Source organism: Zonotrichia albicollis, chromosome 4 (genome assembly GCF_047830755.1).
Source record: "Zonotrichia albicollis isolate bZonAlb1 chromosome 4, bZonAlb1.hap1, whole genome shotgun sequence".
In the NCBI taxonomy this organism is placed as follows: domain Eukaryota; kingdom Metazoa; phylum Chordata; class Aves; order Passeriformes; family Passerellidae; genus Zonotrichia; species Zonotrichia albicollis.
Genome location: NC_133822.1, coordinates 44,120,318 through 44,147,046, shown reverse-complemented (window position 1 = coordinate 44,147,046; position 26,729 = coordinate 44,120,318). Strand labels below are relative to the sequence as shown.

General features: G+C 37.2%; 1 protein-coding gene across 1 annotated transcript in view; it reads left to right on the top strand.

The window, feature by feature from the left end:
• The window catches only part of TMTC2 (transmembrane O-mannosyltransferase targeting cadherins 2), a 238,870-nt gene that overhangs the window by 170,791 nt on the left and 41,350 nt on the right, over nucleotides 1–26,729 (top strand). The window contains exons 8-9 of the mRNA XM_005480653.3: nucleotides 10,668–10,789; nucleotides 24,341–24,422. Of these exons, the coding sequence (XP_005480710.2) occupies nucleotides 10,668–10,789; nucleotides 24,341–24,422 (204 nt within the window). The remainder of the gene's footprint in view (nucleotides 1–10,667; nucleotides 10,790–24,340; nucleotides 24,423–26,729) is intronic.

The following is a 26,729-nucleotide window of genomic DNA, read 5'->3' as shown; positions in this document are numbered from 1 at the left end:
GAAGGGAAGACAGAACTTGCTTCACAGTGGTTGCTGAAGTGTTGCTTGTAGGTTATGCTGCAAAGGCAATTCAAGTGTGTAGCAAAGGCTACACAAAGTTGGGTAGTGACTTGAATAGAAAGCAATGCAGCTGTGTTAACAGGACTCAGACCTGTTCAGAGCTGTCCTGGATGTGTCTACATAAGCCTACATGGATGCATTTAGCCTCTCCTACCTGAGAAGACAGAGCTAGGTAGCTATGCTTCTTTATAGTGTGGAAGGAAAATCGTACCTCTGGGGAGTAATGAAGCACCTTCTGATTTAGGCATCTATTTAAGATTATATACATAATCCCTGCAACCATACTTCTCCTTTAAAAAGAGCTGAGATGACTGACTTAGACTTAGTATCTTGATTTTGGGTGAGATAAATCCTAAATATCCTTTCAGTCATCTCTTTGCTTTGTGTGTGACAGGAGAACAAGGCAACTGCATCCATTATCAGGAGTGCATCCGCTTTGCAGCTCATATGGTGTCACTGAGTATCAGAGGGCTGCCTGGAGTGTTTATTTCTGTTTCCATGTTCAAGACAAAATTATAAACACATTCCCTATAACACTTTCTTTGATAAACAGCATTACATAAACTTGTCTGCCCACTTCTTGCCTTTCAAAGGGAGACTAGAAGAACTGAAATAGCCAGTCCTGTTTCATGCGCTTGCAACTGCATAAACCTGACTGAGCTGTCCCCACTCCTTGCGTGCTCATTGCTGGGGAGGAAAAGGGAGAAGCTGTGGAGCACTCCCCATATGCTTGGGAAGTAGCAGAAGGAGGTTTTCTTCCTCATCTCCTTAAATGTGGAAAAAGTCTTCACAGCTTATCATGAAATCCAAAAATAGTCACAGTTTGAGGATTACCTGCTATGGATGTTACTGTATTCTCAGTCTCTGGCAATCTCTTTGCTTGGTTGAGTGCCACACATATTGCTACATATTGGCATGTCATGTAAGAAAACAGTGCTTCCTCTGATTTTTAATAAGTACTCATTTGTGCAATTGAACATTTTTTGGAAGGTTTTTTTCTCCTGTATGATGTACATAACCTACTTGAAAGAGAATAAACAGGAGATGAGCTGTCCAAACTGAATCAGGTTTGAACTCCAGCACTCTGACTGCAGTAGCATTAACACTCCAGCAGTGCTAAGCCTTTGCACCACCTGCTTTCCCTGTTTGTGTTACACTTCTTTTCCTGTGCTTGCTTCTATTGGCCTTTTGCTCTGACAGGCCCGGTGACTCATTCCTCTGGTGTGTCAGTCTTCTTGACAGACTCTCATCCTTTAAAACACTCTGTAACTTGCCTCTTAATGGGAAAAAGAAGTATTGGGGCTCAAGAAGCAGGCATCCATTTGACTTTGCTTTTTTTTCATGGTACAAAAGACAGGACTGTAATACCAGCATCAGATGTTCTAAGTTTGTGCATATGAAAAAGTTGCAGGGAAGATTTTGGTCTTCTGTCGCTGTGATTTATTTTGCCAGGTGTGCAACAACTCAGCTAAGGAAACCATATGTTTCTCTGGCTTTCTACCAAAAAACAAAACCTTTTCATTTTTTTTTTCCTTAGAAGAACCCAAAACAACTAAAAATTGAAACTTTAAAACTAGAATCAAAATAATTATTCAACTAGCTGTATAAGGTTGGGTTGGTATTTATTTTCTGTATACCATATTGCTTTGATGTAAATTAAAAAGTACATGCTCAGGTTACACAGATTAATTTGCTTGGCATGGCAACTTGCACTACAAAGGCCAGGATCCAGCTCAGCTGTATTAAATAGGTAATATATTTTGTTTAAAGTTTCAATTAAAGCCTGAGGTCAAAGTCCCTCTGGGATCTTGAACAATTTAATGCCAATACTAGGATTGCTTAAGGATCAGCCTCTGCTCTAGATGTCTTTTGCGTTTCTTGAAATCTGATATTGTACAGTTGATTGTATTACATTGCTTTTAAAACCACACTAGCCCACCTGCTACAGTAATTCATACTCCTGACAGTTAAGTGGTGTGAAGTGGACCATGGAGGCTTTATTTTAATACCAAACAGTAACAAGAAAGATGGTGGGGTGGCATTGTTCAGGTTTAGATTGGCAAGATACTGTCATAAAGACAAATATCTTGGTGGTACTTCATCTGCCCTTGCTAACTAACATCTCAGTGTCTATTTTGAAATGCACTTCAGGTAAAGCCTTAAAATATTTTTTTTTTTGAGAAATGCAAGTCACAAAAAAGATAACATTGCAGGAGTGAACACAGTTAATGATACACCAAGTTTAAATTTCTCCTTGTGAATCTGCTGGATTGCACATGGACAGAAAACAAATCATACACAAATGTACAGTCCAGAAAAGGGGAGCCAGATTTTACATCTGGTGCAGAGTTTTGTATCATAAGTACAAAGTCTTAGCATGCAGAGAGACTTTCTGTGTTGATGATTATAGCATAGCTATCACTTTACTTGATTATGCTTTTGGGTGGATGTGGCTGTTTCTACAAACCTGTTAATATTGTTAAGGCTCCTGTCCCATTTGCCCCTTGCTCCCATTAGATGCTTTCTTATTGAATTATTTTGAAATAGCATTTAGAACTCCAGGAAACCCTTTGGTATAATTTTACTGTGTAACACTTAATTTATAAGATCCAAAGATGATTAAGCTGTAAAATACATACTCCACATCATAACTTATGCAGAGTATGGTTCCTGCACTTATCTAAGCATTAGTAATCAGCGTGCTTCTTATGCATCTCATGAAGTTTTACTAGTAATTTCTTACTAAGTGTACATTACAAGTGTTTTTTTTTTTTTTCTTTTAAAACAAGCTTGGATGGAAAAAGGATTTTTTTTCTTCCATATGTACATTTTATTACATATTCCATGGAAAGAAGAATGGTGTCCTCTTCAATGGTGATGGGAATACAATGCTGGGCTTCCTTCTCTCCCCCTTCCCACCCTCATTCCGATACTTTAGCCCTTCCCCCTCTGAGACTTTGCAGACTGTGGTAGTTTATATCTGGTGTCCAAAGCTAAGTAGCTAAGTGCTGCATCCAGCTGGCAGCCAGGCCCTGGTGATGTTCCTCAGGGCTCAGTATTAGGGCCAGTCCTGTTTAATATCCTTACTGATGATCCAGATGAGGGGATTGAGTGCACCCTCAGTAGGTTCACAGATGACACAAAGTTGGGCTGGGGGTATTGATCTGCTGCAGAGCAGTAAGGCTTTGCAGAGGGACCTGAAGAGGCTGGATTGGTAATAGCTCAAGGCCAATTGTAGGAGATTCAGTAAGGTGAATTGCTGGGTCCTGTACTTGGGTCACAACAACTACAGGCAGGGGGGAAGAGCCCCAAGAAAAGGGACCTAGGAGTGTTGGTCACCAATAGCTGTACATGAGCCAGTGTGTGCCCAGGCATACTGGCTTGCATCAGAAATAGTGTGGCCAGCCAGACCAGGGAGGTTATTGACTCTCTGTTCTCTGCACTGGTGAGGCCACACCTGAATCCTCTGTCCAGTTCTGGGCCCAGCACTAGAAGGAAGGCATTGAGGTGCTGGAGAATGCCCAGAGAAGGGCAGTGGAGCTGATGAACGCTCTGGAGCACAAGTCCTGCAAGAAACTGCTGAGGGAGCTGGGCATATTTAGCCTGGAGAAGAATCAGGAGAGATTTATTGCTCTCTTCAGCTCCCTGTTGTAGCCAGCTGGGAGTGTGTCTCTTCTGCCAGGCAACCAGCAGTACAAGAGGAAACAAGAACGAGCTGTACCAGGTGAGGCTGGACATCAGGAAGAATTTATTCACTGAAAAGATTGTCAAGAATTGGAATGGGCTACCCAGGGAAGTGGTGGAGTCACCATCCTTGGAAGTGTTCAGGAAGTGACTGGATGTGATACTTGGTGCAATGATCTAGTTGATGAATGTTCAGTCAAAGATTGGACTTTGATGATTGATGTCTTTCTCAACCTAAATGATTCTGTGATTCTATGATTCTGAGTATGAATCTTAAGTCTGATTGCAGTGTCTCCTGTTTTTTTGACTTTGCTTTGAGGGAATCAAGCTGGGTATGAAGGTTTCAGCAGTGGATTGCTGGAGATGGTAATTAATTCAATGTTTGAGAGCATGTTTGGTTTTTTTTTCCCCAGATTCCCAGATTTTCTTAGTTTTAGCTCTTCGAACCATTGATATATATTTTAATGTGAAATGCTTGAGTTTCCTCAGATAGGAATCTAAAAAAGGTGATTCTAAGGATGAAGTTCTTTTTTATTTTAAATAGGCAGTAAGTGTAGTCATAACATTTGCCGACCAAAAATATAGTCCAATACAGAAAATGGACTACAGGGATCCCAGTTAGGTATGATTCTAATGGAAAGTGCTTCTATGAATAAAGTTTTAAAGAAACCTATAAGTGGCATGAAATGAAATTACCTATCTTGTGTGAGCTCCATGCCTCTATTTTTGTCTTCTTTCACTGGAAGCCTTTGTACAGAAGGAAACAACTGTGCAATGTCCATGCTGTTCCATGCTGCAACTGATGTTATTTTGATGTCCTTAATTTATATCTGTTTTCTACTATAGGTATTTTCCTTCAAAAGTAGCTTAGTGGTCTAATTAAATAAGATAAGGCTTTGCTTCAGCTAATTAAGGCCTGTAAGAATTTGTTCAGGCAAAGTAAATGTGGATTGACTCCCATCCATCATAAAACCCTGATAAAATACAATACATTCCTTGAAATCTTAAAGGAGATTATTCTGTAAAAGGAAAATAATTTGAGCCACAATATGCTTGGTCTATGCCAAACTTGATGTTCACTATGTTCACATGGTTCAGCTGTTTCAGGGAAGATGTGCATGTGCTGCATATTTGTAACCAAAACTGTTAATCTGTTGCAGTAGATTTTATACATCAATATAGTATAACATCAAACTGTGCTTCCAGATTTATTATGTTATTTTATGCACTGGTACCAGAGGGAAGAAAGAGGGAAGTCATATATCTAGAGAGATGCATTTTTTATGGTAAGCACATCTGTAGCCTTAATTTGCACAAGAAAGCTGCACGGTTGGATTATCAAAGGCACGAACTCCTTGTGGTATTGTAACACACAGGGACACAGACCTCCCCATCATTGTCCAATTTTTTTATACTCCCAATTAAAAGAAATTATGGAAAAATTAAATTTAAATCCCGATGGAATGTATATGTTAGAGATTTTTATTTTCAAAGGGCATCTCCATCTTCCTTTGTGTTTTGATATGTAGTGTCTTGTCCGCGTCAAATTTTATGTTTCCTATATTACAGTTTTACTACCCCAAAATTGGTGGGGCCGACAACTAGCATAAATAAGGATGATGCAAGGCAGATTTACCCTACATTGTCTCCTTTATGGAGATAATTTTTCAGTTGTCTTTTCAGCAGTCTCTTTTGGGGTCCTAAAAGGAGGAGCACTGGAGGGACATATCTTAATCTGAAAGAATGGTTACCTTACACCTGTGGAAGTACAGTGCTTTTACATCCACAGTTCTCTTGAACTTTCTGAGTAGTAAATCTGCCATGCTCCCTACCAGGATATGGCCTTGGCATGACTGATTGCATCTGAAACAGAAAAATAATGAAATAAATAAATGAGATGTTTAGCTAGAACCATGTAAGATACATTCATATAAATGCTACCTAATTTTGCTTTTTAACAATATGTGGTATGTTTTGGGAAATCTTGTGTCCTTTTTTAATTTTTTTTTTCTTTCAAACAAATTCAATTTAATTATCAAGTAAAATATAAGTCTTTAGGGGAAGTGGCTGCTAGCAAGCTAATCTTTTATTAGCATTATTATTTAATATAAACATTTAATTTTTATTATGATTGTTACGGGATTTAAGTTATTTTAAATTATATGTTAATTATTGTTAAGGCTATGTTAATCAAATATATTTAATTACAATTAATATCCTGGCATGATTTTAGTGGTGAGTTTTTTGCTAGTTTATTATTTTTGTGGGATTTAATTTTTATTTTGGAATATTATTTTTACATTCCAAAGATTCTGAGGAAATATGGGAAAATACTATTGGTGAATGGTAGTTTTGCAGGTAGTCTATCTTTGTGGCAAATAAAATCAACTTGAGTATAGGCATTTAATTTTGGTAGTGAAAATCTAGCTGAAAGGTTTCCCATTTCTGATTTCTTTGAAAGTATTAATAGAAATGTCCATGAACTTAGTATGCACTTCTTTTAATGATGTTTCAGTTGCATATTAATGTTTTTCTTGCACTACATTAGTAAATGAGAATTACAGTTTAATAATCTATGAGCTTTCTAGTAGAATAAGACAAAAAATGGGTTCATAAAACTCAGAAAATATTAACTGAACTAACCCCTGTGAAGCTGGAAACAGTTTTGAAATACTGATTGGTCTCATTTTACTCCAGTCGTCCATTGAATTTATTGCCACCACTCATTGTGCAGACAATGCTGCACATCTGTGTGTTGTACAGATTAGGGACTGGAAATAACTAACCATTCATAGCTTAAGGTTTTCCCTGCCATGAATTTCTTTCTCTGTCATTGTTACTCTGTTGAACTTTACAGATCTGACAAGGTTTATTAATAATGTGTCTGTGTGTGATCTTTCAGACTTCTAGCATGAGATTTGAAAGATTTTACAAAATAAGTAATTGTTAAAGTAAACATAGAAATCTGCTTGCACGTTTGTTTGTGTATTTTCTGCCAATGGACACTCATTATCTTTCTAATGCCTAAATCATTTGTGTTGCAAGTTTATAAGAATGCATGATTGTAAATGGCAAATATTATTTTTCTTATTTTAATCTCAGACAGGCAAATGCATCCTGAATTACAGCAATCAATCCATACATGTTTTCTCTAACATTTTGATGGAAAATTATCTCAAGATGGCATAGGTATTACTAAATTGCATCAGCCTAATGCATAAATTCACTTCATTGAATTAATTGTTCAGTTACCTGTTGCTTGATTCTATTTTGGTAGAGAATAGAATGATCTATAAGATCATTCCAGACCATAGAATTCTATTCTATGGTAGACTGTAGAATTCTATTCTAATCTATTCTAGTGGTAGGAGCTGCTATCAATTTTCAACTTTTTCTTTTCTTCATTTACAAGATGGCATTTATAACAGACCCCCTAACAGTGCTTCCTTCTGTAGCAATCTATGTTCCAGTTACTTATAATACAGGAATTCTTGATACAGGTTCCTCAGAAAAAAATGTTCAGCTATAGAGAATTACCTGCAAAGAGTCACAGAATCACATAATCAGCTGAGTTGGAAGACACCCACAAGAATCATTAAGTCTAAGTTCTGACCCTGCACAGCACTATCCTCAAAAGTCACACCATGTGCCTGAGAGTATTGTTCAGACTGTTCTGGAACTCTGTCAGGGTTGGTGCTGTGACCACTTCCCCGGGGAGCCTGCTCCAGTGCCCAGCCACCCCCTGGGTGAAGAACCTTTTCCTGATATGCAACCTAAACCACCCCTGACACGGCTTCAGGCCATTGCCTCAGGTCCCATCACTGGGTACCACAGAAAAGAGATCAGTGCCTGCCCCTCCTTTTGCCCTCCAAATGAAGTCATAACTTCCATGAGGTCTCCCTTCAGTCTCCTCCTGTCTGAACAGTCCAGATGACCTCAGCTGCTCCTCATACAGCTTCCCCTCAAGGCCCTTCACCATCCTGATTGTCCTCTGTTGGGCACTCTCTATTAGCTAAAGATCTTTTTTATATCATGACACTGAAAACTGCCCCCAGCACTCAAGGTGAGGCTGCCCCAGTGCAGAGCAGAGTGGGACAATCCCCTCCCTTGCCCAGCTGTGATGCTGTGCCTGATGTCCCCAGGACAGGGCTGGCCCTCCTGGCTGCCAGGGCACTGCTGACTCAAGTTCAACTTGTCATCAGCCAGGACCCTTTATGCAGCACTGTATTCCAGCCTTTCATTCCCCGATCTGTCCACACGTCCAGGGCTGCCTCATCCCAGGTGAAGACTCTGGCACTTGCCTTTTATCAGCTTTGTATGGTTGGTGATCTCCTGTCTCTCTGGTTTGTTGAGGTCTCTCTGCAGAACCTCCCTGCCTTCAGGGATGTCAACAGCTCCTCACAGTTTTCATCTGTGAGGTTCAGGGAAATACAGTTTCTTTCTTTTCAGTTCTTAGCAGTTTCTTTCTTTGATGTTTATATTGAAGATTGACATATTGTAGCTTTGTTTCTAGGTTCCCGTCCCCCATTTCCCCTCGCCCCCCCGAAATATCTTCAAAGTTTTAGGAGTTTAGTTTGTGAACTCATTGAGCTCTTAAAACCTATTAAAAATTGAATTTCCAAGTACTCTAAGGTTTTAAATCTCTTCTTATATCAGAATCCATCATGAAAGATAGATAAGAACCTTGGATCCATTTGATATTTGGCAGTGCATTCAGCCTTTACTACCCACAGATAATAGCTCCATCACTTATGGCTGCTTACATTACTCTTAAAGCATCTTGTTGTTAATTACTTGAAACTCTGCCAAGCTGTAACAGGTTGGGGTGGAATTTTCCACTTAAAGAAAAGGACAATATGGATTCCTCATTTCCTGTATGCTAATGAAGCAAGGGCCGCTGGGAGAAATAGTATGCAATCAAGTAATTAAACATTCTACATTAAAGCATGCAGCTTGGGAGAGGAGTTGAGGGGAGCATTGACTTCCGGCTTCTCCTGTCCTTTCTACACTTAATGACTTTGTTTTGTGAAGATAAAATATATTGTTGTGTCACTTGTGACTGCTGACATAGTGTAAAGATCACATGATGTTACTGTCACTGAATGTGATGTTCATGCTCTTTTGCGATTTCTTACCTGTTTGGACTTTTTTTTTTTTTATTTAGCCTGGGATTTTTGGCAGGGAATTGTTCTGTCTTTTTGGCCCTAAACAGCAGCAGAATTACCGAAGTGCTTCTGGATATCGGATATCCAGACCAGTGCATGAGTACGAAATGCTATGTAGAACTTTGATTTAGAACAAGTAGAATGTTTTCCCAGACAGGGATGCAAGCCTCTAAATACAGCAGACTTGTTTGAAAAAAGTCTGTTTATTCTTAACAATCATGTTGGTTTCTCTTAAACTTGGCTTAGCATGACTTCTGTCTCTACATCGTGCTTATTTTATCTGTGATCTGAAGTTTGATCATTTTGCATGCACCATGCCCTAACTTGTGAAACTCAAAACTGACGTGCCACATTTTGCCTGGTATCCTTCTCTTTTGGTGACAAAGGCATAAAAAAAAATCTGACTTGGCCTTATCCAATTTTCTTTTATGAAGCAAATCTTCCATAGCCCCTGTAAATATTCAAGATAAAGAGATAAAAGTAGCTCCCATGCAATGAGTTTTTTTTCCTCTTTGAGAATCTTTATGTCCAAGTTTTGAGGGTGTGGTAGTTGACTTCAATTCTTGATTAAAGAACTTTGGTTCCTCTGTCTCCCTGGTACTTTCATAGTTATTAATTTCCATGTAATGCAGACCTGGAGGCTGTAACTCACCGGGAGACAGCCTTAGCTGATCTTTACTTGGGTCAGGTGTAGTCTTTTGATCCTCCAGGAGTCGCATTTGATAACCTGTGTCTTCCTAAATTTTGGAAGATACTTAGTCATTTATTAGAAATGGACCAGCTGCTGGGATGATGAAATACTGAATCTTCAAGTGGCATTTTCAGGGTGTCATTGACCCAGGAAAGGGCACATTTATATCCAGTCCTCATGAAAGAGCTGTGTAAGTGCAGAGTTAATCTGAAAGCTGTTATTCTTCGCCACTACATACTTGTTTCATATTGATTGTTTCCTACCTTTGAGAAATTTGTTTGCTTCTTGAAGAAAGAACTTTCTTGCTGTGTATGCTAAACTCTTTCTCAGAAACTTCATGACTACAGTTGTCTAACACCAATATATAATATATATAAAAATATATAGCATCCCATTAATATATTGCTCTTTAACATTCCCCGCCTCAGCCTCTCATTGTAAAGGATTTCACCTTGAAAGATGTCCAGTTTCAGTTATTTTATATGTGACTTCATAGGATTAGCAATTTTAAACTAATAGGTGCTATGTTTTAATTTAAAGAAATTGTGGTAGATGACCCAATATAGCTGCATTCAGAGATTAGTATTTTTAACGTCTTGCCCGTCCCATCAATATACTTTCAGGACTGTTTTCTTATACTACCCTAGTTTTTGGTTCTTGAGTTACTATGATTAAATGCAAACATTTCCATGTTCTCCCTGCTATTCCATGCTTTGCAATGTAGACCAATGGAAAAGAAGTAGCTTTTCTAAAGTAGATGAGGTAAGATTTCTGTTACTTTGAGACTTTTGACTGAAGCTTAGCAGGTGGTCCTCTCTCTGGCAATTCTTTTCCAACAATAGTTTTCATCTCAGCTATGCTATTTCAGCCCTAATATGGCCTTAACTTAATCTCCCCTCTCAAGTTTCTCCAAGGTTTTTTCTGTGTGGGTGTGGTTGCAAGTGTTCAAATCACTTTGCCTTTTTCTAGATTTCTGTACATTTAAAACAGAGAATTTTGTGATAAACAAATTATGGAAGTCTTGAGAAATTTGTGGCATTCTCACTAGCATTTGCTTGACCTTGCAGGAGAAGCCTATATGAGAATGAGCCGGCTGCCTGAAGCAGAGCACTGGTACGTGGAGTCACTGCGATCCAAGAGTGACCACATCCCAGCCCACCTCACTTATGGAAAACTGCTGGCTCTGACGGTGAGTTTATCAGCACTTCCTTTCAGTAGGTTAGGTAAAGGAATGGGAAAGCTTTGTCCTGAAAATTGCTTATTGCCTGTTTGTCACACTGTTTCAGTTATTCCTTTTCATTAAGGACTTTGACAGCATTGTTTTTTGGTTTTTTTTGTGAGACATTGCCTCCATTCTTGAGGTAGTACTAACTCTGTGCTGGAAAAAAAAAACGTAGTGGCACAGGAACTTTGTAAAGCATAGTAAGGAGTTCTCTTGATAAAGCCTTTGTAAGTTCTTTGGATGACAAGTAATGGAATTAATTCTGTGAGATATTCAGTGTTTGACTCAGGGCTGTTGAAGCAGCCTATGGCTGGGTGTCACCTATACTTTGTGAATAACATCTTGTGCTTTGAATTTGCACTTCTTTAGGAGTATCTCTTTGAGCATGTGAAAGGAAGTACTCAACTATGAAGAGCTAGTTCTAAAAAATCAGAAGAGTTGGACTTCTTTATTTCTGTAAAATTTACTTAACTTTTGGCTGCAGGTGTGCTTGTAGCTCCAGCTAAACTCACTCCCTTTGATAGTTACAGTAAAGTGCCAGTCCCTCCTTGATGTTCACATATTTTGAAAATGAAATGGATTTCTATTTTATTAATTCAAATAATTCTGTTTTTAAACTTTCTTTTTTTTTTTTTTCGTTTCTCATTCCCATTTTTCTTTCATTTTTATCTGTTCTACGTTTGGTTTCCTTGTTTACCTTAGTGGGTTCATATTTGCTTCCTGTGCTCTACTGATGCACCTCTGCATGGCTATTGAATCCTTGTGCCTCAGTCTGAATATTCCTCCATTGAAAGTTCCTCCATTGAAAGTTCCTCCATTGAAAGTTCCTTAATAGGTTCCTTCCATTCACCTAGTGATAAACTTTTTTCTATGGTCTTGATTGTGCTGTCCAGTCTTCAAGCAAAAAATGTCTTATTGTGGAACACAAGATGATTAATTTCAGGAGATCCATTACTGTTTTAAAAGTATCTGAATTTGGAAAAGGGGAAGAAATGACAACATAAATTTTCTGTATGAGTAACAGGTGACAACATGGTTTGAAGGACTTGAAAATTTCTCTGTGTTACTATGTAATATTAAATGCAGAGTTTTATTTAAAGCTATGTGAAAGGGAAGGTTTTAACATGAAATGGAGGTCGGGGTGGTAGTGTTATTGCCTTTCAGTTCCATGTCCTGGAAAGGCTGGTTTTTTTCAGTAATTTCCAGTTAAAATTGCTGGGATATTGACAAATACATGCACCCATTGTTTGCCTTCTTCTAGAATAGGACTACAAATACGTTGTACAGGAAGATTTCCTTATTTATCTTGCTTTTCTAGCAGATATCTTTGTATATTGGGCCTAAGAATAATAGCAGAAAGTCAGTGTTATTGGCTTCTTCTTAGGAGATCTTTGACACAAAAGTGCTAATTTATTGGAATTGCTGTGGGGAGGTGTTGTGGTTTAGAAATAGTATTTCCCAGTTTAGTGTTCCCACTGTAACACTCCAAACCACATGCTGCTCTCTCACCACACACTCTCCCTCCTGCTGCCACAGGGTGGAGAGGAGAATTGGAGGCACAAAAGATAAAGATCATGAGCTGAAACAAGAACAATTTACTGCAAACAGTAATAAAATAATAAAACAAATAGTAAGAGCAACAATATTAATAACAAAGTGTATGAGGGAGGCAAACGATTCACATGGGAATGCTCACAACTCAGCAACCCCCAGCAATACCCGACCGTGCCCCCATGCTCCTCGATCCACAAGTGACCCCTTTCCCCCTTTCCTGGGTGGGGAGGTGTTTATTAGAATAACCTCTGGGTCCTGGCCATGCCCCCTCCTGGCTACTGCAAAAATTAAAGCTGTCCTGGCCAGGAGAGGAAGGAAAGAGTTTTCTTAATAAAATCCAAATTTCTTTTTGTTTGGTTGGGTTTTTTGTTATGTACACACACCCCCCTACCCCAGTAGTTCTCTGGTTAATTTTTTCGACTGCTGAGTGTTTGAAATATGAGGTCTGTTAGGGAAAGTCTTGCAGTGATTCTGGGAAACAAGGTCTCACAGTTTTCTTCAGAATAACTAAATCCCCAAATCCCAGAAGTGTACAAACCTTGTGAGCCACTACTTTATTTTTTCTTAATTCTGTCTCCTTATTGTGAAACTGCAGGTATAGAATTAAAATTTAATGTTAGTATCCCAACTTTTAGAAGGAAGCAATGAAAAATCTGCATGAGTCCTAATAGTAGAATTGAACTGTTTGCGTTTCTCTGGGGATATAAATGAAGATATGTGTGGTGTGGATTGTGCCTTGAGCATCTGAGCTGTGGAAGAACATGCCTCAGCAAGGAGAAGAACTGTCTTCAGCTTTGAACCCTGAATACTGCACTATGATCAGAAATAAAATACCTTTCCTTTCTCTACACACACTTGCTTTCCTATAGTTGCTCTGTGCCATAATTGTAGTCCATTCTCCTCACATTCGTTTGTTATTATTATTTCTTGACACTTTTGTCTTTATAACTGTTGCTTCTCATATTCATGGCAATATGTACAGATAGGTATGATGTCCCTTCCATTGACAGCAATGTAAGCTGAAAAGTTGGTGCTGGTGTCCTGTTGACTTTCAGGATTTATAAACATATAGCAAGGAACACTATGATAACAAAGTATTTACAGATGGCACAATATTTTTCTGATGGTTACTTCATGGATGCAAAATAAAGTTCCCTTATCTTTGATTTACTGAAAATTGGCATTAATTCCAATTAGTTCTTTGAGCTACAGTTCTGAAAAAATATTCAACACAAAAATGGATGAAGAGATTTGGCAGTAAAATATGTGTTTTTTCTCTCCATTTTGGTCACTTAATCAGTTTTGCAGGTTACTGTCTGCTCAGTAATTCACAAAATTAATTTTGTCCAGTTTCTGGCATACTGAACTGTCCTAGGATTAGTTCTCATTGCAAATACATAATTGCTGTAACTGACATGCTTCCTGGAATTCTTCACAAACTTCCTTGGGATTCAGATTAGAGCTGCTCCCTTTGGTATAGTTATTTCAGCCCAATCCCAACATGAGCTACCACTGTGATTTATTCTTCTATTTTCCTGCCTGGGTTAATGATAATTTTCTCACAGCCTGTAAATTTAGGAAAGAGAAAAGCCTACTTCAGTTAGTTTTTGGATGTTAGAGATGTGTTAGAGGCTTCTTTGCTGTCTTCTGTTGGAATCAAACTTTTGAACTTTTTACAAACCCGTTTCTGAATATAGGTACTGAGACAAAACTGTTAATAACACTTCTCTGTGTCTCTTTTCTAGGAGAGAAATGTGAGATTGCTGATATAGTGAAAGGTGGATGTAGGTGCTAATATAGATAGGAAATTTCTCTGTCAGTGAAATTGGGGGTGTAAGGGAGGAGAGGAGGTAATTTCCAGACAAGTTCCTAAATTCCAGCCAAAGGCAATTCTAATATAAAACCCCCTAGTAAAGTCAGACCTGTAAAGTTCACAAATTCAGCTATGTTTTATTTCCTTACTTTGATTCCAATGAAGTGGCTTAATTTTAACCTCAGCTTTTCTGCTTTCTCAAGTCTGTTGCCAGTATTAATCTTATTGAAAGCAGCATCACACAGAATCAAAGAATCATTTAGGCTGGAAAAGATACAAGTAATGCCCAAATGGACTTGGGCATGCTGCTGTATATGCAGGAAAAACAGACCAGCTTAAGAGCTCCAGAGGAATAGCTAATGAATTTACAGTCTTGGTACCTAATATCATAAGTTACAAGAATTTCCTAGCTCCTAGATTAGTTCATGTTATATGTTTATATCTAAGAATTACAGCTCACTAAGCTACAATTTTCTCGAAAATATGCTAGGACAGCATAATATAGTGGTTGAAAATCATGATTAGTAGCTCAGTTACTAGAATAATTGGAAAATAGCCAGTTGTCTGGGGCTTAGGTTTGTCCTTCTTTTATATTTTTGAAACAACATGTAGGTGTTTAGAACTGTAGTGCTTTAGCATTATGTGAGTTTCATGCCTGTAACTTGTTAAGATGCTTAAATAGTGAGGAATTTATTTTTCAATGTGACATGTGAATTAACATAGCCAATCTTCTGGTAGCTTCATACCACTGCATCTGAGCCTCATCCCTTGCTTAGGTATTTTATTTCTATATTACAAAAAAAAGCATAATTTTTTGAAAGACTTTAAAATTGCAAGGCTCTCAGCTTTAGGATAAAAATGAGTCTGTCAAAAATGACAGTGCTAGGTGATGCCTTGAGCATGTATTGTAATTTGTTTTCCATTATATGAGCAGACCTTCTAGAAGAGAAGGCATTGGCTGTCTAGCTAAAAAAATAATTTGCAAGTAAGGCTTTTAATTTTTTTTCTTCTTCTCACTTTAGTAGTCCTAAAGAGAAGACTAAGAAACCCTCCCTCATGATGTCTGGCCTCTGCCATCAGTCAGTGGTTGGTTATTACAGTAGCATGCTAGTCTGAGAAGCTTTATTTCAATTACAAATAAATGTTTTCAAGTTTTGTTCTGTCTGTTTTGAGTGAAGTTGAGCCCACAAATGACCCTGCATAGTTTGCAGTAGTGGCTCTAATTGCTAAAATTCTTAGGGTCAGCATCATCTTGTAACATTTAGTGTGTCACCTCTAGGAATTAGAGGCTTTGCTATATTTCTCTGGAAGAAATTGCACAGTGTCTTTTTGCATTTTACATGGCTCCACACAGTGCTGGTAATCTCCTATTTTTTAGTGGATTGGAAAATCACCCAAAATGCTGTAAGAAAAATTTACTTTGCCATGTAAAATTTTGCTGACAGAACTCCAAGTATTAAATTCAGCAATAATCATCCTAGAAGATTCCCTGTAATATAAAATATTTTATTTTAAAATATTTTCTTCAAAAGGGGATTAGAAAAAGGCAGTCATAGACATGATAGAGACAGGCAGTGTTTTGGATTAATATAAAAATAACAGGATTATGACATTCAAGTATCAATGTTGAAGTTTAGTACTTTTCTTAAGTTTTGAAATAATTGCTTCTCAGTGAGTGACCGTATTTTTCCTGCAGTTGATTGTTGCTTATGCTTCTGACAAACAGAAGTCCAGTGAGATACCATGACATTTTTGGTTAGTTGTGAAATTACTCATAGTGTTGCTATCAAATACCCTACAGTATTCAGTAATTGGTGTAGTGCTTGACTGTCATCTCAAAATAAATATAAACAAATGAAAACATGGAAATATGTAGAAGATAGGAAAAAAAGAAAAGCATGGGACTATAGGGGAAAAGGAGAATGGTGTAGATGAATAGATTGATTCAACATTTACATTTCCTGTAATTACTTGCTGCTGGTGTTTCAGCACAGGAAGGGAATTTGCATTTCTGTTGGAAAAATGTGTCATATTGTCATCTTTAATGTCAGTGGTTCATTCCTACTTTTTTTCTGTCTCTCCAGATTTACACAAATGGGAAGAATGCAGGAATGAGGGAGAACAGTCATGATGTCAAAAGAATCATGACTGTCTTTAAGAAATAGCAAATTGAAATGCACTGTTAAATCTAGTCATGATCTTCCAGAACAGTTTCTTCTTTCAGTAATCAACTCCTTTAAAGCAAACAAAAATATTTTCCGTAATACTGAGGGGGCCAATAAATGCCTACACATAGAGAAATCTTTAATTAGTGAAAAGGCATTTTCTGAACAGGTCAATTTAATTAGATCCGGAAAACTCTTTGGTATTTCATTTTGGGAAACCATATCCCTTGGCTGTTAGTACTGCTTCTAGGAAGATTTTTTTTAAAATGAAAATTGGATATTTCAGGTAAAGTCACAGCATGACAATATAAAAATGACATTGAAGCCATGAGAATGCCTTGCCTGAGAAATCAAGTTAAGCCAACCAATAGCCATTACTGTTTTTCTGTCTTGTATTAGTTTGTCTTTGGAGCCTGGCATAGACACAATGAGCTTTCTTGACACTTGAAATCTCTTGGGGATTAAAATTGATATGTGCACAGTTTGTATTTAGTTCTGAGTTTGCAAAATATGAGTTGTTTTCATTTTTGTTTCCAGCTTACAAGCAATTCACTTGTAGCGGCTAGAAGGAAGGGGTTTTCCTCTTCAGCGAGGAAAATCAGGTTTACTGACTTCAGAAGTGTGGGCCCTTTTTAAAAAGGTTTGGTTATCTAGTGTATCTGGAGCTTTAACATGTCCAGTCTGAATGACAGGATTGCCGAACTACAGAAATTTCAATAGCTGACATCTATTGAGCTTGTATTTCTTCAGAGGCTGGCTGTGTGCCAGAAGTATTGCATCCATAGATATACTTTCCAGTCCCCTTAGGACATGTGTTAGGCTGCATGCCAGCTGTAATAGAATTAATTGTAAAGCAGAATATTTTCATTTAAATATACCATATCTGTCTAGTTCATGAATGACTCTGGAACAGGTATTTAGGCATGTCACCCCTCAGTAACCTCCTTCAGGGATCTCATCTTTGGTATCGTGTTTCTAACTTCCTGTAGACAGGAAAGAGGGAGCCCTAAACTTCTCACTTTACTCAACATAAATTTAAAGCTTGTTACAGAGAACATCACTGACACAGAATGAGCTGCTTTCATGAAAGAATCACAGCCTGCTTTGGGTTTGGAAGCAACCTTGAAAATCATCTAGTTCTAAGGCACCAAAAGAGAGGTCTTTTTTGTTTTATTACATGGTTGAATAAAGCTGCTGTAGTTACGCTGTGCATAGTAATTTTGTCAGGAATTGTGAAAACATAGGCCAAATTTAGCTTAGAAGAAATTCATAGGACTCAGTGGAAACAGCATGCGAAAATACTGAATTTATATTCTACTGACTGGCCAGTGAAATATGAGTAGATATTAATACATTTCTTCATCAGAAAATATAAAATATGGCTTAAGACTGAACAGATAACCTGGAAATTTACTTCACGTTTAATTACATATTTTTAATACAAAATGGTCAAAGCTTAATGACTGAAGTGAATATTTCAGTAGGGGTCTAGACAGTAAATAAATCACGAGATATAGAATGAAATCCGTTCATTAAAAGTTTACTTAAGACTTTACAGAATATTTATTGGTTCCAACAGTGATGTAATGAAGTAAATTCCTTCTAGACTTAAAGTTACCCCAAAAGAAAACACTAAAAATAGATACACTATTTAAAAATACCACCAAACAAAAAAAAAAAAAACACCACAACAGAACAACCAAATAAAAAATCCTCCAAGGGAAAAAAACTTTACTCTTACATTTCTTTTCTGTATTGGTTTGAATACTTTAATAGAACAAGAATGATTTTGGTGATAGGAGACACATAAACTAAGAAAATGGATGTGAAATAGCTTTAATATATTATTGATTAATTTGATACATAATACTTGAGAAAATACCACCTTAATAGTGTGTCTCAGTCATGTCCCAAGCCAGTGAAGTTTTGAGCTGTGCTTTAATTTCTAGATCTGTGTGTCAGTTCGCATGCAGGCGTGTCACATTCCAAAATGCTTAAGGTCCAGTAAATTCCCACCGAAGTCAATGGGCACTGCTTCAGTCTCAACCCTCTGGTTTTCATGCCTTTAATTATCACTGCAGATGTATACTCAAGAACACAGTTTGTTACTATTCTCTCAATTAACCTTGGCTCACAGAAGAATCACACTGACTTCGGTAGTATCTCAGTGAAGCTAGTAGATGGATTTTTACTCAAAAAATTCTGCATGTGTTTGAAGGAGGGCTAATGTTATATATTAAGATGGAATTGAACCTCATAAGGTGCAAATAGAAGATGAAACTACAAGAGGTTGGATGTTCTTGATTCTACCAAGGCTTATTTCCAAAAGCAACGAGGTTATATACTGGGTTGAGCATGCAGTATGCAATGTACGGGATTGTGCATGTGAGGGCCCTGGTCCAGTGAAAAGACTGCGGAGGAGAATGTTAGTCATGACCAAGTTATGTGTCACACTGGACAACAACAAGAAAGTTGCTCCACATTTGTTATAAAATTTAATCAATGGTGAATTACTTTGAATTGGTAGATAAAGATTTATAGTATAATTTCCTCCAGAGCGGTCCAGCTCATGCTCCCATACACTGAGATGGCTTCTCTGCCATGTTTGATTGTTACTATTTTATTTTAATAAAGATGAGATGAAAAGGCAGGATTTGTCTCCTGACTGCACAGGAAGGATAGAAACTGAGATAAATTTTAGACCTTTGATGTTAATAATCCAAGTCCTGTATATTTCAGTTGGTCTAGCATTTCACATACAAATTATGGTACAAGATATTTGTGTTGTAATTCAGAGTGAAGAGGGAAGAGTTAGAAATAACAGCAAAATGAAGGGAAAAAAAAAAGGATCCCTTTAGCTACTAAATGCTAAATATTAAAGTTGTTTTTGAACTACTGATATTTAGACCTGGGGTGGCGAGCTTGCCTGTGTCAATGACATCATTGTAAGGTGCAATGCTATAGTTCCTGTTTCATTAGTCCAGCTAAGTAAAAACATTTGAAGAATTTATTACTCATTTACTCAGTATCACACCATTTGAGTTTTGCCTCCCAACTTTTGTGAGGCAAAAGGAACTGGTTATGAAAGAGGATATGCAGGTCTGCAATAACTTAAAGAAACATGGAAAGGAAGTTACTGGTTCAGTTCAAACTTTTTTACTATCACTGAATAGTCTGTGACTTTAAAGTGTTCTAGAGAGGAAGAAAAAAAACATGTAACATAATACTTGTTTTTCTTTATCAATGTGCACATTTTAATGAAACTTCCATTAATAAATCTTTTCATAATTCAATCTGTTTTATTAAAAATGTGAATGCTAGCCAAAAAAACCCAACAAAACAGATGTGAAGAGTGACAGTCAACTGCATTTGTAGCATAAATGAAGTTCTTTATGAAATCACTTTATTACCAGTTAAAGTTGGTAAAACTATACTGAAGAATGAAGTCTGTGTCCTACTGGTGAAACCCTCCTAAGTTTTGAAGAATGATGAATATTTGCGTCATATAAAGTTGGTTCAAATTGCAGAGACCACCTAATTTGTTGCACCACCTTATTGGTTGCCACTGTGTCATCATAGTTTCCACAGGAGGGTTATTCAGAGCTGCTCAGCTGTATTAGTCTTTCCCAGTTTTACTACCATTGCAGGGTCCCTGGGCCTCCAGCAGCCTGAAGTACAACAGCTGCCTCAACATGAATTTGGCAGAGTTAATGAGAAAAGTGAGGAAAAAAAAATTGGGGTGGATATCAAAATGCTAGTTTTGTCCTCAGCTTTTTAATATTTTAGGAATAAATACAGTCTTCTACTAATGAATGAACTGCCCTTAGCTGGCTTTCTTTCACTTGTTTTGGTAATCATAACAAAAGTTTAAATTTCATTTGTAGGAAAGCTGTATGTCTGACCATATTAGCAAGTACAGATATATTGTTTTGGTCTCTAGGGAAGAAGCAACCAACAAAATAAAAAATCTCTTGCAGTCAACTGCAAAGAACTGGTCTTAAAAATCAAGTTCCTGAAATCATATTTAAACAATTAACACTTTTTCTTCCAAAACTGCAAACACCCAGCCATTCTGATTTAGAATCTGTGTGATCTGTGGAGAGTGAGGTATTTCTGAAAGCCAGGACAACTTATGTGTTAGGTTATAAGAGCCCTGTATTACTTACCTGCACTTTTAATTTTTTTTTTCATTTTTAATTAGCTGGTATTGCTGGAAGATGGTAAGCAGGGGAAATTCATCTTTATTTGGGCATGAGAAAAGGGAGAGGAGGACTAATGTTTTCTTTATTAACGGAAAACTCCAGGAAGCTTGTCCTCATTATATGTTTTAGGTCCAGATGCAGTAAGGCAAATATCAGCCAGTGTTCCAAATCAATTATTAAAGTGTCTTCATCATGTTCAAGTTCTTTTCTTCAGCAAGGAGATTGGCATTGATTGTTTTATGATTCTGTCTTGTTAGTCTCTGCGCTGTTAGTCTCTGAAAAGCCATAAATATGCCAGTACCTCTGTGCAGAGGATCTCCATTAGGGCTTGGGCTGGGACCACCCACTCATTTCTCCAGAGCAGACCAGTAGCTGTCATAGAGCACCTTTTCATTAGCTCCTGACCTGGACTGAATGTAAAATAGTGACAAAGAGGAGAAAGGTATTTTCTATCCCATTATTAATCCTCAGGGCTGTCAAGTATTTTCATTAAAATTTACTAATAACTTCTTTATCCTTCAAATAACTCTGCTATCATGCTGTTGTAAATTTACAATTTTTTGCTTTGTAAAATTGCCAGAGCATGTTATTATGCATATATGACTGCAAACGCTGCTGCTAGAAACTGGGAGGTTACCAGTGGCTCTCAATTCCTGCCTTTGTATGGGTCAATACATCTAACAGTGAGCATGCACACCAAATGCCTTCCTGTCTCAAATCAGTAGTTTTCAGCTGTTTAAACAATTATTTGGATTTTCTTTCAAAGTTATCATTTTATGCCCTTACACCATCTGTTTTATTTAACACTGAAAATATACAGGGGGAAAGGAGCAGTGACAGGATTACTGTCAAGCAAATGGCACAGTGTCTGCATTCTGTTGGGTGGTTAAGATGTATATTGGATAATTGAAACAAGTTGATAAATACTAAGTTTTAATTGTGAAATAGCCTGATTCTGTCAAGTGGTTGTATTTTATATATTTTGTCACAAAAAGTAATGTGTATTAAATCTATGCTGAGGTATTGACATTTTAGCAGTAGACTGCATTAAAGAGGACATTTTAGCTGGTGTGGTGCAAGGTTCCTCACAATGCCAGTCTGCAAGAAAACACTTTTATTCATTTTTTAAAATAATTTTTGTCAAATGTGGATAAATGAAAGTGATGGTTCAGCATGAGCAAATAGAGCTTTTGTTGATTGTTTTTAATCAGCTAACTTTATATCTTGATCGATATAAATAAAGCTTTTTCTCCCCTTTATCTGTGAAATGACCATTTGAGCCTGTAAATAGCACAGTTCTTTTGATGTTATGTATGCTGGCACCAGTCATCACTGTGTGTTGTAGGTCTCCTGACTAGCCTGAACTTGAGTGCAGTATGCCATTTGGAAAGTGCCAAAAAATGTAGAGCAGTCATGTATTTTTGGTGATTATAGTAAATAAAAATTAATCATGTTTGACAAATGTTTGTGGCCTTCTAATTCTGTAGGCAGAAGCTACAATTTTGTGACTGTATTCAATGAACTGTGCTTTGATATTCTAGAAATAGCCACAAAGTGCAACTGGCTAAAACTAATTAATGTTGGTCTGTTAAAAAAGGCAATTATGCAGAATCTGTAGATGTTCATTCTGTCAGTATTAATGATACATATGCTTAGTGCCTCTCATTTTGAAGCCTCAAAGCTAGACTTAGATAAGCCATTGTAACTTTTGCCAGACCAGAAACTGCCAGCCTTAGACTTAAATGTGAAAAATTGAGTGTTCGACTATCACCACACTCTGCCAGTTGCTTAAATTGATAATTTTTTTCATCATTTTTTGTTCTTAACTATAGTTACATGCTATTTTAAAAAACTGTAATATATATATATAAAAATAAATGTCACTACTGCACTAGTAAAAGAGGAAAAAATCAGTCTGGGTTATGTGTCATATGGTTTTTTGCTTTGGGATTTTTCTTTATGGGTTTGTTGTTTTGTTGCTTGTGGTTTGGGTATTTTTATAAAGCAGGATGGGCCACTGCAGTATAAGATAGTGTACTCTAACATGTAATTGCACCATTTGGTTGATAAGAACTTTGTGCCATATGGATTTGGCTTTAAGGAATGTGGGTTTACCAGAGAAAGGTCACTAAATAATAAGGCTGAATTCTTACCCCGATGAACATTCATTCTGTGAAACTAGAATCCTGTAAATGGTAAGCCTGCTCGTATCTCTGCCAGGATGCTCTCTTGAAATGTGACCTCTGTGTTGGTTTTGGTGGAACCTGGTCTTCATATGGTTTTTGGTGTGCTGTACAACTTCCTTCACTCTATTTTATTGTCTCTAAGACCTCTGAGGGAAATACTGAGAATCTAAAGCAGCTGTAATCATGAACAGACCTCATTATTATTCCTATGTTAACTTGTGGGATAGTGCAGGATGTGTGCCATGTCTGTTTCCAGACCACAAAACTTGAGAAGGCCTATATGGTTGTATCTGTGAAATCACACTCAAGGCAACTTGAGAGGTGCAGACCACAATGCCTTTCTTGCACAGGGGTTAAGCTTAACTGTTCTTTATTCTGCAGGCTGCCTATTTTATAGCACAAACCACAGCAGCTAATTTTGTGGGGATAGGGATAAACAGGTCACAGGTGTCTTACTGAATATGTGAAAGTGATTTGTGTTTGAGTATCAGACTAGACTAATCCAATATCACTGTTTTTTCAAGAATAATGGCCACTAATGGATCTGCTCTGGCTCTTCTATACCATAATGGGAGTATAGTGAATTGGTGATTCTAGTGATAAGGAAATCTCTGTCTCATAAGATGTCTATTCTTTTTATCAGTTTATTCTTTTTATCAGTTCTATTAGGCTTAGTTTGGTTGGTGTTGGGCTTTTTTTTCCCTGACCAATTGTTGTGCCTTTAACCATTGTCTTTAAAAATTTCTGTTTCTATTACAGCTGTTTTATGGTTTTCAGAATTGATTTCTGATAAAATCTGACTTCCCATATTAAAATCAGAAATACATTTTTTTAAACTTTCAACATTAAACCCTAAAATACTTTCTATTTGTTTACTTTCCTTTGTGGTAACTTTACCTTTGGCTGTGTATATAGTATTATTTAGGATACAAGGCAAAGAAATGGAGCTGCATCAGGGGACATTTAGAATGGATATTAGGCAAAGGTTTTTCACTGCTAAGGTCACTGGGAAGTGGTTACAGCACCCAGCCTGTCAGAGCTCAAGAAGTATCTGGAAAACACTTGGTCACGTGGTTTTAGGTAGTCCTGAGAGGAGCAGGGAGTGGGAGTGAATGATATTTATAGGTCCTTTCCAGCATGAGAACTTCTAGGATTCTTTAATTTCATAGAACCATAACAAGCCTTCCCTCCCCCACCCTGCACTGACTTTTTTTTAAGAGCGTGACTAAAGCTCTGTCCGAGTTTCTTTCTGATTTTAGCTTGGGTAAGTGTAATGCTTGTCCAGAAAAGTAGCATGGAACTGATATGCACTCCAAAGCCCTTTACAATACTTTTTGCAATATGTTTCTACCAGTTCCTTACTTCTTGGACATTGATGAGGTTGGATACATTTCTTCCTCAGTCTGGAGATCTGCACCACAAAGTAGCTGACCACAAAACTTACTGTAGCACTTAAACGTTTGTATTATTTTGGTTTAAAGCCTAGTGATAATAGTAGTTGTTTTTCAGCAGTGCCTGAAATTTTGAAATTTTTACATGACAGGATTGTCCAGGGTGACACGCTGTTAAAATAATTTTACCCCTGGTTTTTTTTTCAGGGACGCAAGAGTGAGGCAGAGAAGTACTTCATGAAGGCTATTCAGCTGGATCCCACCAAAGGAAACTGCTACATGCATTATGGTATGTTTCAAATAGATAGGATTTCAACATGTATTCCAGGCTTGCTGTTAATCTCTCCAAGTGATTAAAGATTTGAGAAGTTCTTCTGGCATAATATCTTCTTTAAAAGGAAAGAAACTAATCTACCATATATTACTTCATTACCATTTTTCCATCACTGTAGAGGGGGAGGTGAAGATTTTCATATTTTGCGTAGCTTTCCTGCTATGAGAGGAATTTCTGTATTGCTGCCTCTCTGGGAAAGAACAAAGGTGACTATTGCCATATGTCAAAGTTTCATGGCCTGGAATATTATTGTTAACAGTTTTGGCCTGACTTCACTGATTGTTGGTGGGTGGGCAATCAGAAATTTTACTTTAGTGTGCATGAGTTCCGTATATTGAAGTGTCTTACAGGCCTTACATCTACCTCCTTCCCACCACCTTCTTGGCTTGAAATGGCTAAGTATTACAAAAGGTTTTGACAAGTTGGCTGTATCTTTCCTTTTACACCATGCATGTTGCATAAAGCACACAGTTAATTTGAGGTATCTTTGTAACTTTGAGCTGTTTTTGCTAGATGTGCAAAAAACACTTCCAGATGTGTTTAGTCTCAGGGAACCAAAATTATTTGTCTTTATAGACTAATTCTTAATATATTTTAAAGCTGATAATGGATAAATCTTAAAATGCAAGCTATGTTATGCCAGTTGGAACACAGAAAGCACTTTGAAAGTTTTGTCTTAGTTTAGGAAGAAGGTAGGGAAGTACAAAGCACACTATATATATACATATCTTTGTATATTATTTTCATTTCTCTTCTGTTCTTACTGGTAAAATAAATAAAAATGAGTGGGTAAGAGGGAAAATAAATCTCACATAGTAACCATGTTTTTACTCTGTGATATCTTTGAATTGCTCATGTGTTGTATCATTGGTCCTATGCAGTATGAAATTCTGTATGTTAGATTCCTAGAATCAACCTTTGGACTTAGAACATGTCATTGTATTTAAATTAATGTAGCTCAGTGCTGCATTATTTTGCATTATGAAACATTGCAGTTCAAAGACTTGTCTTCTCTTTATGCCTGTACAAGTAAAGATGATAGGGTTATTTGTGCATGTAAACCTCATTATTTCAATTGGATGTGAATATTGTGTATATCTCAAGTCAATGAGTAAAAGTTATAGCTGATGGTTTCTTGAAATCCTACTCAAACCCCTTCCAGCTTTTGTTACTAAGAAAGCTGTCCTCAATTATTAAGAAATCTTTGCATACAAATTCAGTGGCTGGTCTCAACAGTCCATCTCAGCAAATGATGTTAGGATTTAGTGTATTTTATTATTTGTCTAGAACTTTTTATCTTTTTCACTCATTACTCATCAACTTGCTTGTCCTTTCCTGCAATATTCCCTCTGTCCCATTTTCAAGTATCCTATAAACTAAAAGCATGATTGTTCAAATCATCATTCATGTCTGAGATATTGACTTCTTCATTACCAGATTACAATATTAATGTGGTGTGTTATTTCCTAATTAAGATTATTCCCTAAAAACATGGGAAAACTTTTCCTTTATGGTGTACCAGGTTCAAAAAGTGGATTCTGTCATTGTGCAGAGGTGATAATCAACATAAGCGAGGTTCTACTCAACAGATTAGGAGAGAAGGGTAAAATTCAGTCAGTGTTTGGAATAACAGCATAGTGAAATGGTTGCTGAAGGGCAACAGACACAAGAAGATTCTCTTTAAAAGTCACTAGGTCTTGGAGCATAATACCCAGAGAGCTCTTCTGAATGCGTGTTAAATCTTTTCACAATATAACTTCTGATCACCTCACTGGTTCAGTGATGTTATTCTACATTTATATCGAAGTAGCTATGAGGAAGGTATGGTCTACTTCTGCTTGGCTCTTGTGTCTGTGTAGTACAGCTGGTCTCAAATCCTTGTCGCTTTGGGCACAGAACTTTAAAAAATGTAAACTAAATTATCCTTGCTTTTTCTTTATTTTCTTCCTTGCTTTATTTCTCTTCTCTTTTCCACCTGTTTCTGTAATAATGAGGGCTGTGTACTGTGTGTTACCAGGGGCATTCCAAATAATCCATTGGAATCTCTAGTGAACACTTCAAGCTTTACCTCTCCATCTCATTAATTTTTTCCAGCACCTTTTCACAGGTACATTCTTCATCCTGGGGAAATAGATCCATATTTTGCATTTAAATCTTAGAGATTACTTTTTTTCCTCAGCATGAAGATGTTAAGATGAGAGAATAAAGTAGTTGGCATCAGTCCTAAAAAAACACATACTTCACAAAGCTGCCAAATGAAAA